Below are 14,709 nucleotides of genomic sequence, written 5' to 3' on the forward strand. Positions count from 1 at the left end.
TGCTCGCAAACGATGTTGTTAATATACTAACAGTCTTATTTAGTTATAGTTTAGAATTTAACTGAATTATCTAGTATAAGTACAAATGGTCAGCATATCAACAGTTAACTGGCTTTTCGTATGCGGCCTGTCCTTTTGCCTGGGTGGCATTGCCGTGCTCAGTTTTATGCCACTGGGTTCAGGTATGTACAATGTACATACATACATATGTATGTTCCTTGGATCTTAGCCCGGGATAGGTTCTATAAATACTGACTGATTTGGGATATGCTTGTTTATTTTAGACTGCATTTGCCCTCTTAAAAATCCTTTTGCTAATTCGCGAGATGGAGAAAAAGCAGCTCTGACGGCACCAACGACAGCCAAGAGGAGGCAACCACATGCCCACGATGCAGCCTTTCACAAAATGGCAGTTTTGGTGCCGTTCCGAGATCGTTTCGAAGAGCTCCTTCAATTCGTGCCACATTTAACAGAATTTCTACATCGCCAAGGTGTTGCCCATCACATATTTGTACTGAATCAAGTGGACAGATTTCGTTTTAACCGCGCTTCTCTGATCAACGTGGGCTTTCATTTCTCTAGCGAAGTCTATGATTATATAGCCATGCACGATGTAGATCTCCTGCCCCGTAATGACGATCTGCTGTACGAATATCCAAGCAGCCTGGGTCCTTTACACATTGCTGGACCAAAGCTGCATCCAAAGTATCACTATGACAACTTTGTGGGCGGCATATTGCTAGTGCGACGTGAACATTTTAAGAAAATGAATGGAATGTCCAATCAATACTGGGGCTGGGGGTTGGAGGATGATGAGTTCTTTGTACGCATTAGGGATGCGGGACTTCAAGTCACGCGACCTCAAAACATTCAGACTGGCATCAATGATACTTTTAGGTAAAAAACTGTAGCTTTCCTTATCCCGCATATTAACTGACTTTTAATCTCTTTTTGAAGCCATATTCACAATCGCCATCATCGCAAACGAGATACACAAAAGTGCTTTAACCAAAAAGAGATGACTCGCAAAAGGGACCACAATACTGGCCTCGATAATGTTAAATATAAGATACTCAAGGTCCACGAGTTGCAGATGGACGGCGTGGATATAACCGTATTGAATATTCAGCTTGAGTGCGATATAAATAAGACGCCGTGGTGCGACTGTTCGGGAACAGCAGCAGCTGCATCGGCGGTACAAACCTAGGGACTCCATTGCCATTTGACTGCGGCTAATCTCCGCTGCTAATATTGAAATTTAATGAGTTGTGTCTCCGTTTTGCCTAGTCGAATTCTAAGCTTTTTGCTATGCTTGTATGTAAATAAATAGGTATTAAGAATAAAGAAATTCTATATAGTTAATAGTCTAGTCTCTGGTGTGATCGATCCATTTTGCCAAGTGTCTTAAGCTAGATAAATTTATTTGTCTATCCTATGATATACAGATAGGTTTACATATATATCTAAATGCTATAATTTAATATACATGCACCATGCCATATAAGAATGTCCAAAAGAGCACATAAGTGCAAAGGCCGCCCATGAATTGGTTGGTCAGTAAATTGCTGCGGTTAATGAAATATCTGCGCCACTGTGTCCCTGACTTTAACAACACCATAATCCATAGCACGAAAACGGAGAGAAAGTAAAAGAGGAAACCCAGAGTGCCACTCAAGCCCAAGATACCTAAAAGAAATGCAAAACAATCCATTGTTCTTGGATTTTATAAAATTTATAAAATAAATTAACATTAATTACCAGCAGCGCAACCCGAAATGGCAGCCATCGAAGTGCGACAATATTCTACAGTAGAAATATTGAATCGGATTGCACCCTCACTGTAGGCAATAATTTCACCGGTCTTCGATTGAGTTGCCTTTACGCGATTCATTTTAATTGATATTTCTGGATAATCAACTGTATAAAATAATTGAAACTAAATTTATTTTAATTTTCTAATACTCTGACATTCACATGGATGCGTGGAACCCAGCTGAGAGCAAAGTGTGTTTACACTACTGTACGTTTCCTATCGAATATGTTATCGGACGCAAAACCCAAAATAGGTGTTAATACTAAAACTAAGGGTATATTTTCGATAACAACAATATAAAATTAACGAAACCTTGCTGCGACCCAATTTGTCAGCACAGATGATGTAAATAAATTTTCCAACACTACACAACAGAAACGCCGCTAAAAACTGATTGCGGCGTGTCGCAAATATTTTGTTGTGAAATTTGGATTTTTAATTATTTATTTAATTTGAAAAGCAAATTGTTAACTATTTAAACGCAGCAAGTGCCAGGGCACTCTAGCAAACTCACCAAGATGATGTACGACAATGAAGAAGGTAAGAAAAATGCATTACCAAAGTTGCAATGAAAAAAACATGGCGTCTAATTTGGCCAAAGGAGCCCTAGTATGATCAGTCTTCATTTTACCACAATCTTTACCGCGGATTTCTATCCTTTTTACAGAGCTGTACGAGGAGGAGAATGCCGAGGAAATATCGCACGAGCTGTGGCAGGAGGCTTGCTGGATTGTTATTAACGCATATTTCGATGAGAAAGGTCTCGTGCGGCAGCAATTGGACAGTTTTGATGAGTTCATTCAGATGTCTGTACAACGTATTGTTGAAGACTCGCCAGCCATTGAACTGCAAGCAGAGGCACAGCATACCTCAGGTGAGGTGGAGACCCCACCAAGATTCTCGCTAAAATTCGAGCAGATTTACTTGTCCAAACCGACACATTGGGAAAAGGATGGTTCGCCCAGTCCTATGATGCCTAATGAGGCTCGTTTGCGAAATCTAACCTACTCGGCACCTTTGTACGTTGACATCACAAAGACGAAGAACGTTGAAGGATTGGACCCAGTGGAAACGCAACATCAAAAAACTTTTATTGGCAAGATTCCGATCATGTTGAGATCTACTTATTGCTTACTCTCCCAGCTTACGGATCGTGATTTGACGGAACTTAACGAGTGTCCCCTTGATCCCGGCGGCTATTTTATTATTAACGGTTCGGAAAAAGTGCTCATTGCTCAGGAAAAGATGGCTACCAATACTGTGTATGTGTTTAGCATGAAGGATGGTAAATATGCCTTCAAGACAGAAATCCGGTCTTGCTTGGAACACAGTTCACGTCCCACTTCAACACTGTGGGTTAATATGATGGCGCGTGGATCACAGAATATTAAGAAGTCGGCTATTGGACAAAGAATTATTGCTATTTTGCCGTACATCAAGCAAGAAATTCCAATTATGATTGTATTTCGTGCATTGGGTTTTGTGGCCGATCGCGATATATTGGAGCATATTATATACGATTTCGATGATCCCGAAATGATGGAAATGGTCAAGCCTTCGCTAGATGAGGCTTTCGTGGTGCAAGAACAGAATGTGGCCTTGAATTTTATTGGTGCCCGAGGAGCACGTCCTGGTGTAACCAAAGACAAGCGTATAAAATATGCCAAGGAAATTTTGCAAAAGGAAATGTTGCCCCATGTGGGTGTATCCGATTTCTGTGAGACCAAGAAAGCATATTTCCTTGGATATATGGTGCATCGACTATTGCTGGCCTCTCTAGGTCGTCGAGAGCTGGACGATCGTGATCACTATGGTAATAAACGCCTGGATCTGGCTGGTCCGCTATTGGCATTTTTGTTTAGGGGTCTGTTCAAGAATTTAATGAAAGAGGTTCGCATGTATACCCAGAAGTTTATTGACCGCGGCAAGGACTTTAATTTGGAACTGGCCATTAAGACAAACATTATTACTGATGGTCTGAGATACTCATTGGCCACTGGCAATTGGGGAGATCAAAAGAAGGCCCATCAGGCAAGAGCTGGAGTCTCTCAGGTGTTGAATCGTTTGACCTTCGCCTCGACGTTGTCCCATTTGCGGCGCGTTAATTCACCTATTGGACGTGACGGTAAACTGGCTAAACCTCGTCAGCTGCATAACACTCTTTGGGGCATGTTGTGCCCGGCTGAGACTCCTGAAGGTGCTGCTGTGGGTCTGGTAAAGAATTTGGCCCTTATGGCGTATATTTCTGTGGGCTCACAACCATCACCCATTCTTGAGTTCTTGGAAGAGTGGTCCATGGAAAATTTAGAGGAAATCGCCCCCTCGGCCATAGCGGATGCCACAAAAATCTTTGTAAATGGCTGCTGGGTGGGTATTCACAGGGATCCCGAACAGTTGATGGCCACTTTGCGTAAATTGCGTCGTCAAATGGACATTATTGTCTCGGAAGTATCAATGATTCGTGATATTCGAGATCGTGAGATTCGTATCTACACAGATGCCGGTCGTATCTGTCGTCCCTTGCTCATTGTGGAGAACGGTTCGTTGCTGCTGAAAAAAACCCATGTGGAAATGTTGAAAGAACGCGACTACAATAACTACAGTTGGCAGGTGTTGGTGGCATCCGGTGTGGTGGAGTATATTGACACTTTGGAAGAGGAAACCGTAATGATAGCCATGTCACCGTATGATTTGAAACAGGATAAGGATTATGCGTATTGTACAACTTATACCCATTGTGAAATCCATCCAGCCATGATTTTGGGTGTCTGTGCTTCGATTATACCATTTCCCGATCACAATCAGAGTCCTCGTAATACCTATCAAAGTGCTATGGGTAAGTGGGATACTTTAGTTCTCGTCAAGAGCTTACTTTGTAACTAATTATCTTCTCCCGTTGCAGGTAAGCAAGCTATGGGCGTTTATATAACTAATTTCCATGTGCGGATGGACACGTTGGCCCATGTCTTGTATTATCCAATGAAACCCTTGGTCACAACACGTTCTATGGAATATCTACGTTTCCGTGAGTTACCGGCTGGCATTAACTCAATTGTGGCTATTCTTTGCTACACTGGTTACAATCAGGAGGATTCTGTCATTTTGAATGCTTCGGCAGTAGAGCGTGGATTTTTCCGTTCGGTGTTCTATCGTTCTTACAAGGATGCGGAGAACAAGCGAGTGGGCGATCAGGAGGAGAACTTTGAGAAACCACATCGTGGCACTTGTCAGGGGATGAGAAATGCCCATTACGACAAATTGGATGATGATGGCATCATTGCTCCCGGTATTCGTGTATCTGGTGACGATGTGGTTATTGGCAAGACCATTACCTTGCCTGAGAACGATGATGAATTGGACAGCAATACAAAACGATTTGCCAAGCGTGATGCCTCCACATTCTTGCGTAACTCGGAAACGGGTATTGTGGATCAGGTTATGTTGACCCTAAATAGCGAGGGTTATAAATTCTGTAAGATTCGTGTGCGCTCTGTGCGTATTCCACAGATTGGTGACAAATTCGCCTCGCGTCATGGACAGAAAGGAACATGCGGCATACAGTATCGACAGGAGGATATGCCATTTACGTGTGAAGGATTAGCCCCTGATATTATTATTAATCCTCACGCCATTCCCTCTCGTATGACAATTGGCCATTTAATTGAGTGCTTGCAGGGAAAACTTGGCTCTAACAAGGGCGAAATCGGTGATGCTACGCCCTTTAACGATGCCGTCAACGTGCAAAAGATTTCCACTTTCCTGCAGGAATACGGCTATCATTTGCGTGGCAATGAGGTCATGTACAATGGTCACACAGGACGCAAAATTAATGCTCAGGTAAATGAAGACATCCCAAATATGTTGTGATCCTCTTGTACTGTAAATTTTATTTTTCTTTAGGTATTTTTGGGTCCCACATACTATCAGCGTCTCAAGCATATGGTGGATGATAAGATTCATTCACGTGCTCGCGGTCCTGTACAGATTCTTGTGCGTCAGCCTATGGAGGGCAGAGCTCGAGATGGTGGCTTACGTTTCGGTGAGATGGAGCGCGATTGTCAAATCTCTCACGGTGCAGCACAATTTCTGCGGGAGCGTCTCTTTGAGGTCTCCGATCCATATAGGGTGCACATCTGCAATTTCTGTGGGCTAATTGCCATTGCCAATCTGAGGAACAACACTTTTGAGTGCAAGGGCTGCAAGAACAAGACACAAATCTCTCAAGTTCGTTTACCCTATGCAGCCAAGTTGCTCTTCCAGGAGCTTATGTCCATGAATATTGCTCCACGGCTGATGGTCAGCTAAACGACTGACATTTAATTTTATAATATAAGCAAAAACATTAGCAATTTAATTATTCAAAAAAAATTTGTAATTATTGTGACAACTGTCATCAACTACATATGGCTTATTCTCTATTGTTTTCTAATCTTTTACTGTACTGTTTGGAAGTAGAGCAAGTGCCTGAGATACATTTTTAAAACCCGACAATGGTGACGGAACGTGCTCTGAGATCCCAAAATAAATATGTTAGGGCGAAAGTCTGTAGATGGCATGTTCCAAAATGAAATTTGATTTATGTATTTACTCGTGTTTTGCATAAAACGAAAGAGGTTTCGAGGGGCATTGGTTTTTCGCAAATTTTGGCTATGATTTGACCCCGGACTACCATCTAGCTTTATGTACGTATATACATATATTGTGTTAAAATGTTGCATCACAGATTGTAACCATTTCCTTTCACTTCCATTCGGTTTACTAGGAAATGCTGTTGTTTGATTTTGAATAAACAGCAGCATAAATATTGAAATTGCTTGTCAAGATTGCGAGAATTCAATAAACATTCTTAAACAGTTTCATTTGCAGATCCGTTAATAGACATACGGAAATATTGTATCCATGTGATAAGCTGCTTAAGTTATGGTTTCGTTTGTCCGATTGTTTATTGTCATTGTGAGCAATAAATAAATAATTCCTTCAATGATTTGTTGACATTAAATCTTATATACAGTGTTTTTAAATGTTGTTAGAGCCTACAAAAAAAAAAAAAAAAAAAAAAAAAAAAAAAAACAATGGCTTATTGTTCTTCCTATTTAATGTATAACCGACTAGAAAACATTATTCTATGCGCTTAATATTTTGTTTATAATTTACGATGTCATACAAAACAGATTTTTTGTGTTTGGAGTCTATTTTCTATTCGAATTTAAGGACACTTAAGTTCGGAAACTGTGCGTGTTCTTAAGAACTTTTTCAACTTGGATCGTTAAACAGAAAAGTTTCCTTAAAAAAGATTGATTTAAATGAAGTTATTGTAATATAACTTCCAAAATATAGGAATTTGTATAGTCTATAGCTCAGGGTATTTAAATATCGGTTGAAAGTTCTACAATATGTTTATATTTGTATTAATTTCCAGTGATTTCTTTTTGTTTTCTATTGATTTGAACCCAAATGTTGTGGCTCCATCGCTGGTGACGCCCAATGACAAAAGGGATTAGTTCTTTGTTGTTGGCTTGTGAGCTCTTGGTCTCTTTGGTTAGAAGCGATGCCAGGCCAATTGATTGACAGTTATTAATTGCCGCTTGACGTGGCTTGACGTCGTGGAGCATGAAGCTGACGCCCCTTATTCAGCAAATATTGTCGGCTTTGGCATTGTTATGAATAAATAATTGAAATGGCGTGTAAATCTTAACGCAAAGCGGCTCACTGATAAGAGTCAATCAAGAAGAACATCAACAAGGAATATTATCAACGAAAAAAATAAATAAACCTGCACTTAAACACTTGACTTGAGCGTATATATGTATTTATTTTTAGCGGCTTAAAAATAACTTAACTGCATTTTATTTTTCGCCATTGCGAAATACACTGATGGCATAAAACTCTGGAACCCGATAAACCTTTAGCCGCTCATGACTGAATCGTCCATTTGTATGGGCCTTAACATAGAAAATATCCTTGAGGCCCAGTTCCTTGCGAGGCACCAACGATTGCTCCTCCATGATGCGTTGTTGCTTGGGACGATAGCCTTTGGACTTGTCTTGCAGCAGTTTCACAAATATAATATCCCCCTCGCCACTGCCACCTAAAGTGCGAGCCTGATAGTATTCTTGAGGTTTGGGATAGATGAGCAGCGGTTCAATGGGCAACACTTCATTGGGCGATGTGGGATAGGTCACTTCCTCTGTGATGATATCGTCGTTGTAATGCGGCACAGGAGCAGCCAGTGATAAATTCTGAAGGCACAAGATCAAGATCACGGCTGGGCACAAAAACTGACAAATAAAGAAAAAATTATTTGAAAACTATTCAATGAGTTTAAATCTAAATCTAGTAGCTAATCATTTAAAGATGCTCCACATTTATTAAGATTGAATTCAGATATTAACTTTAATAAATGACTAATAATAATTAAATGCTGTTTCAAAATATGGAGCACCATAAAGTATAAAATATAGAACAAAGCTATAAATCTTTTCAAAAATTGTTTTGCATATCTAATTGATCTCAAGATCTCATGAAACCTAATTGAGATATGATGAACAAAACAGACTGAACAGAATAAGATCTTTTTTTGTTATTTTTATTTTCTATAATTAATTTTGCACTCTTTTGTTTGCTTTACCGTTTTGTATTTGCACGGTGACATTTTGTTATTGAATAAATCTTTTCACGCTTTTGTTGTCGAACGATATTTGAAAATTGGATTTTATATTAAATTAAGCCGCTTTGATACGCATTTGATCACAAAATCGGGGAACAAAAAATAGATATATATATATAGTATATTGTATCACAGAGAATGAACGACAAGTCGCTCGATCGGATCGAGCAGAGAGCGAGTGTATGGAGCAAAAGCCAAAAGCAGACTGGCGCGCGACAAGGCCGAGACAACTTCATTTACCAATTTCCACAAAAATATCAAAGCCAACTTCATGCTGGGGAGGTAGAGATAACTTAAGTTACGTAGTCTCAGAGTCAAAGTCGGCTTTGTCAGCGGCTTTTGGGCCCGGTACGAAGTGTAGAAGCTGTCAATAAAATGGCAAACAACAAAACGGTAGGTAGACCAACCTAAAGGTTTTTGTTTGATGGGTAAGTGATGTTTGTTTGATAATGATAATGATGATGATGCCGATGATGCTCAGCCAGGGTAACTGAGGCTGGCCAAAAGTGATTCAACATATTTATTATTATTGCCATTAATTGATTACTAGGTCGTCATATTGTATAGTGTCAAAAGGGTCAATGTTATGAAGATGAAGAATTTATTAAGCTTAAACAAGCTGATGATTTTAGTTGCTGTTGTTGTTGGTAATACTACTTACAATTTATAAATAACATCAACATTTATTTTGCCTGTTTGCCTTTGTTGTTGCCGTTGTTTCTGCTACCGCTGTCATTGTTGTTGTTAATTTTATGCTTTTACGCGCAGTGATGTCAAATTTATTATTATGGCCTTTTGTATGAACACCAACAAAACCAAAGAAAAAAAATAATCAAAGAAAAAACACTCGTAGAAATGCTTAATTAGCAAATATTTACTTTGACTTGGTAAAGAGTTTTGCACAATTTATTCAAATGATTGGGCCAGGCACTATACTTCGCCTATAGTTAGGATTGTTCCATGTATTGTCATTAACTAATCAATTTCCAACAATTAACACTACCTAACCAAGTGCCATGAGGAGATTCTCTTCTAAGTAAATGTTTGTTTTACCGGGAATCCAAAAAGTATTTGATAACTACGTCTTCTTCGTTGTCTTTTGGGAAAGTTTAAGCCAAACTAAAGATGGAAGTTTTTTCATACTTTCATTTCTATTATTATAGTTGATATAATTAACACTTTATTCTATACAAAGTTGCGTTTTGTCTTTTGTCATTATAAATAGAAGAGACAAATGTTGAAAGAAATAATTAAAAATATAAAAATTCTCCAAAAAACTAGAAAAATCTGTGTTAATATTCGATCTTTATGGATTAGCCACAAATTTAGCTTTAAGACTAAAGTAAATCTTACTAATGCAGTACACGCCGGCTACGTAATTTACAATTCAATAACCTATTTTAAAAATCACTCCTGGGAAAACATGCTTCGGAAAAGTCCCATAATGAATACCTTTCTTTAAATTGTATTTTTCCATTTTAAGTTGCTTTTTCTACCATAAGTAATAAAATTAAAATCGCTTAGTGTCAAATGCATTATAATATTTAATTCATTGCTTAGTGTAAACTGATATAAGCATTTACTAGTTAGCTTTGATTACAATGTTTGGTAACTTCCAGAAAAACAGACAACAAAACCCCTTATAATGACTGGGCTAAGACTACTTGTAAGTAAAATGAAATTGTTCATGTGTATTTCTCACACACAGAGTAAAATCAATTACACTTTCTGAAAACACACAAAGTAATTGAAGTGGTAACAAGTCAACAAGCTTAAACCATTTTGAGGGCCATTAACAAACAAACAAACAAACCAGAGGAAACCAAGCGCATCAGGCAAGGGCACTAGCGAAATTTAATCGCTTTATATGTGAAATTATTTCATAAAGTCAACAACATAATAAATATCACACAAATTGAAGCACAACAACATCATATAAAATCAAAACATATAATTCGACTCTAATTTTTAATAGATAGCAAAAATCGTGATTAATTGCACTGCGCCTCTTGACATCTTTTATCATCACTATCATTATCAAGTAAACCTGTGGATGCCAAAGCTAAAGCCTTTATGTTTGGCTCCCACACACACACACACAGAGAGACACCCACATACGCTCAGAGAAATAACAGCCCCTCCAGTTGCCCCTTTAAGACCACCCCCCCCCTCGTCCCCCTTTTATAATGAGCTCATTCGTATGCTTTTTGTGGAATCGTGTGAAAGGTGAATACTTAACGAATATTGGTTTTGCTCTGCTACCGTTTGTCTACAGAGTAGAAAAGGGAAAGCTTTTTATTTTTTTGGGGGGTTTTGTTGTTATTTTTTTGGTTTTTTGTTGTTAGTTGTCTGTTGTGGGGCGCCGGGTATTGGCCACAAATTGTGGTTTATGTGTCTGGGGTGTAGGTGTAGAAAATAAAAGAAATAAAAACTCGAAATTCTTATGGCACAGGTGGTGGATAAATTACAAATCTCTGTGTATGGAATAAATAGTTTCTGCCGACACACTCTTAGAATATCATTTTCAAAAGCCAAATCATTGAACTGTTATAATAAAATCGAACGGCTTTTTTAAAATTACAAACAATTGGTCTATAAATGCTATCTAAATAGTCAATAATTTGCTTCTAATGCTTACTTAATATCCTTGATATTTTGATTAGTTCCTTACACTCTCGGTGTTAATCCTTATTCGTTATGACCACTTGACGGTTGATTCAATTAGCCATTCAAGCTTCCGCAAAGTAAGACACTTGAGTCAGAATCTAAATTGATTTCGCATTTCGGTTACATGAAGTTTATATATAAACTTTGTTGCTTCCTTATTTGGATTATCTGTTAGTGTAAAATCATCAACAAGTGACCTCGAAAGAAGAAAATGTTTTACATTATATAATTAATCAATTTTTTAAATGTTTAAAGCCAATAAGACCTACAACCGAAAATTACCTCGCACCTGTTCATTCCAAAGATTGAATTATAATTGTCATTTGCATTTAAAAATATGTTTATTATTACTTAGTAGAGACAATTAATGTACAAGCTTAAGACTTAGGTTTTCACAAATAGTTGTTAAAATAATGGGGTAATTGCATTTGATTACCATAATTTGTTCATAAATGGGTTTCCTTTGCATTTTTAATAATATATGTATGACTATTCTTTTGCCTTTTGCAATCCGCGTGAGATACGAAACAGCCGGCAACTATAGAGTGCACTGTGTGTGCTTGTATGTGTGAGAATCCTGAGTGTGTGCCTCTTTTCAGTCTGCTTGTTTTTTGTTTATTTTGTTCAAATACGCAAAGCCAAAAAGGTGCTTAACTATGAAATACGATGACAAGGCGCATGGCAAAGGCAGTCAACGTCGACGTTGGCAGCGTGTTCTTAATTACCATAATTACATAACTGCACACACACACTCACACACGCACACCCGGAGTGTGTGGGAGATACGCAGCACGCAGAGAGCATTCATGAGAATATTGTACGCGCCTGTAAGTATGCAGCAACATTCAATTAGACAAAGCTTTGACTGTCTCTGCGGTCGTGTATTTTCAAACCTACACATACAACATATATATCTATATAATAAAGAGAGTCAGAGTGAGAGAGAAAGATAGTAGAAGAATGGGCTCGTTCTTTCTCACTCCCACTCACTGCGTTTTGTTGAGCTTTTATTGTTCTTATCGCCTTAAATAGTTTTTGCCAGCCACTTTGTGGCTTTTATGTTATTTTGCGTGCACCACTTAAGTCAAGAGTCGGTTGGGGTTGGGGTTGGGCTTGGGGGTGAAAGGGTGAGCGGTTGGTTTGTTGTTGTTCTCTCAGTCAATGGGGTTAAATCCCAGTCTTTTTTTATGGGTCTGAAATGTTGACTTTATTTCTGGCCAGGTTAATTAAACTGCAGGTTACCTGTTTCGTATTTGTGTGAAAGTTTTTCCATCTGTTTTATTTTTGGCTTTTTGTTTTGTTTCAAAAACCAGTTGGCTGATTCTGCTGGTATATGGTGTACGTATGTATATGTATATCTGGCTGCATAATTTGCATGCCAAGCTCTTTCTCCTTGTTTATGCTTCCTTTTCGCGTGGCTTTGGCTAAATGGTTTACTATTAATTTTCGCTTCATGCCGGTTATTAACCTGCCAAGGCAAGCTAACTTTCTCAGCGAATGCGGTTGAAATTCATATTTTCAAAAGAAGACGTGTGTGTGTGGGGGAGGGTGGTAGGCGTGACTGACACAATTAAGTAAATCACAAAAAAAAAGGTAGAAAAATGAAGCAGAAATAACTGCTTTTTTCTCTGAGGCAAACTAATTGATAAATTGCCACACTTTGAGTCCATTAAACTTTTCGCCTAATAAAGTTGAACACGATTAAAAGAAGAGCAGAAAACGGTGGAAAATTTATTTCTCTTTTAATTTCTTTTTTTTTTACTTTATGGATATTCAATTATGATAAAAATAATTAAATTTCGCCTACATCTCATTTTAAATCATTTTAATCGATCAATGATTTTTGCTACAGCTTCAAAATTAAATCGATTTGGAATTCTTTTTGTATGCACTATCACACTCAAAATTGGCTTAACTTGTATGCTATATACATATATAGCATTATAAACAGACAATTTCCATTTCATTTTAGTCACATATTTCCAATGCATTTTCGAGCTTTTCATAAATAAATAAGTTTGTTAAACTGTCCCAGCCCCTCACTCTAGTCGGTACCCATTTCCATTTACATTTCTATGGATTTGTCCATGTCCACGTCCATGTCCAAGTCCATGTCTATTGTCAAGTCATTGCGTCCTGATAATTTGCCTAGATGTTTGACCGACCTTTTACTTGGGCTTCAATTCTGCTTGTTTGTCACTTTTTGGCATTGGATTTGAATATGCTACAAAATGCTCATCACGTTCTGCCATGGCCCGGGCACAGAACCGTACCCAGGACATGGAGTCAGACAAAATTGCCTTAGTTTGAGCTTGGAATGCTTTCGTTTTTTTGTTGTTGTTGTTGTTGTCGTTCTTGTTGTCTCCGCGGATCAAAAGCAAATTTAAGCAGCTTACCGCAAATGAAAACCGATTGAAACTTTCCTCCACAATACACACACACACACACACACACACACAGATATAAATACATTTCTGGAGACATGTATAGGAATATAATTTGGGTCTTTCATTTGCAAAATTTCATTTGCTTGTTTCTTTTTTTCCAAATTCTTGTTTCATGAAGTCGTGGCAACAATTAGTCACAGTTTTCGAGTTGTGTTTTCAGCATGACCATTAATTGATTTTCGCAGCCATTTAGATTTTCAATTTTCTACCTCTCGCTTTTTGCGGAAAAAAAATTCTTTGGTTCGGGGGGGAGGAGTGCAAAACAAAGAAAAGAACGAAACAAACATACAGAGGAAATGTGGCCGAGTGGCAAAAAGACAGGCAAAAGGAAAAAATAGCTCAACTTTGATTGCAAAAATTTCTTTGCACCAAAACTATTTTTTACTCTTCACATCAACTTGTGTTTTCCAAAAGTATTTTTTTCCCTTTTTTTGTTGAAATCCTTGTTTGCAGTTGGTTTCTTTCACTATTTTCCGTTTACAGGGACGGACTTAAACAAAGGTTTTAAACAAAATTGATTGATTATTGATCTAATCTGTTAGATCTATGTATAGTTTGTTTATTAATGAAATTGTTATTACTGACAGTTATATAATAGTTATATTTAAGTTTAAAATCAAAGCTGGGTAGTAACTTAATAATCAAAAAAGCAAAAAAGGTTAAAATATTTCTTAACCTTACTTTCATGATAATCATAAAAAATATTTCAAAATGCTTATGTTTAACAATTTTGACCCCTCAAAAACTAACTTAAGACAAAGTTATATAGTTTATTAAATGATTTTCATTTTGACGTCACAAAAATCAATTTATTTTGTTATAACCGAAATCTCAATTAGTTAGTCAGTAACAGAAATTAAAAGTTAAGGGTTTCTTTTCCATTGAAATGGACAAATTGTATAACCTGGAATTTTGGCCCTGACGTTTAGTTCTACACATCATTTTCATCTTGAATTCTTTTATTTTTCTGTTGGTTTGTTTTCTCTTTTTTCCCTTTTGCCCAGATTTAGTGCGTTTATGTCGTTGCCGTTTTTGTCGGCTTGTTTGCTGTTGCTGTTGTTTTGCATTGGCAAAAAGAAAACTCGGAAAACTCTGGCAAATGTTTACAGTTTAGT

At 37.7% G+C, this 14,709-nt stretch overlaps 4 protein-coding genes across 4 annotated transcripts; 2 read left to right on the forward strand and 2 right to left on the reverse strand.

Annotated features, from left to right (window-relative positions):
- The first annotated feature begins 13 nt into the window (after nt 1-13).
- On the forward strand, nt 14-1,362 carry beta4GalT7 (beta-1,4-galactosyltransferase 7). The gene is made up of 3 exons (XM_068296564.1): nt 14-182; nt 285-897; nt 958-1,362. Exons 1-3 carry the CDS (start codon nt 86-88, stop codon nt 1,205-1,207), a joined length of 960 nt encoding a protein of 319 aa, XP_068152665.1. The 5' UTR covers nt 14-85; the 3' UTR covers nt 1,208-1,362.
- Nucleotides 1,363-1,404: 42 nt separating this feature from the next.
- EMC6 (ER membrane protein complex subunit 6) lies at nt 1,405-1,997 on the reverse strand. The gene is made up of 2 exons (XM_068296565.1): nt 1,759-1,997; nt 1,405-1,686 (listed from the first exon to the last, which is right to left on the reverse strand). The coding sequence occupies exons 1-2, from the start codon at nt 1,889-1,891 to the stop codon at nt 1,478-1,480; spliced, it is 342 nt and encodes a 113-aa protein (XP_068152666.1). The 5' UTR covers nt 1,892-1,997; the 3' UTR covers nt 1,405-1,477.
- A 166-nt stretch (nt 1,998-2,163) lies between these two features.
- Nucleotides 2,164-6,383, forward strand: Polr2B (RNA polymerase II subunit RpII140). The gene is made up of 4 exons (XM_068296192.1): nt 2,164-2,353; nt 2,481-4,649; nt 4,716-5,650; nt 5,714-6,383. The coding sequence occupies exons 1-4, from the start codon at nt 2,332-2,334 to the stop codon at nt 6,116-6,118; spliced, it is 3,531 nt and encodes a 1,176-aa protein (XP_068152293.1). The 5' UTR covers nt 2,164-2,331; the 3' UTR covers nt 6,119-6,383.
- A 1,222-nt stretch (nt 6,384-7,605) lies between these two features.
- LOC137583045 (uncharacterized) lies at nt 7,606-8,631 on the reverse strand. Its single transcript, XM_068297934.1, has 2 exons — nt 8,442-8,631; nt 7,606-8,091 (listed from the first exon to the last, which is right to left on the reverse strand). The coding sequence occupies exons 1-2, from the start codon at nt 8,463-8,465 to the stop codon at nt 7,660-7,662; spliced, it is 456 nt and encodes a 151-aa protein (XP_068154035.1). The 5' UTR covers nt 8,466-8,631; the 3' UTR covers nt 7,606-7,659.
- Between the last annotated feature and the right edge of the window lie 6,078 nt (nt 8,632-14,709).

This window comes from Drosophila tropicalis, unplaced genomic scaffold, assembly GCF_018151085.1.
Source record: "Drosophila tropicalis isolate 14030-0801.00 unplaced genomic scaffold, ASM1815108v1 contig_859, whole genome shotgun sequence".
NCBI classification, from domain to species: domain Eukaryota; kingdom Metazoa; phylum Arthropoda; class Insecta; order Diptera; family Drosophilidae; genus Drosophila; species Drosophila tropicalis.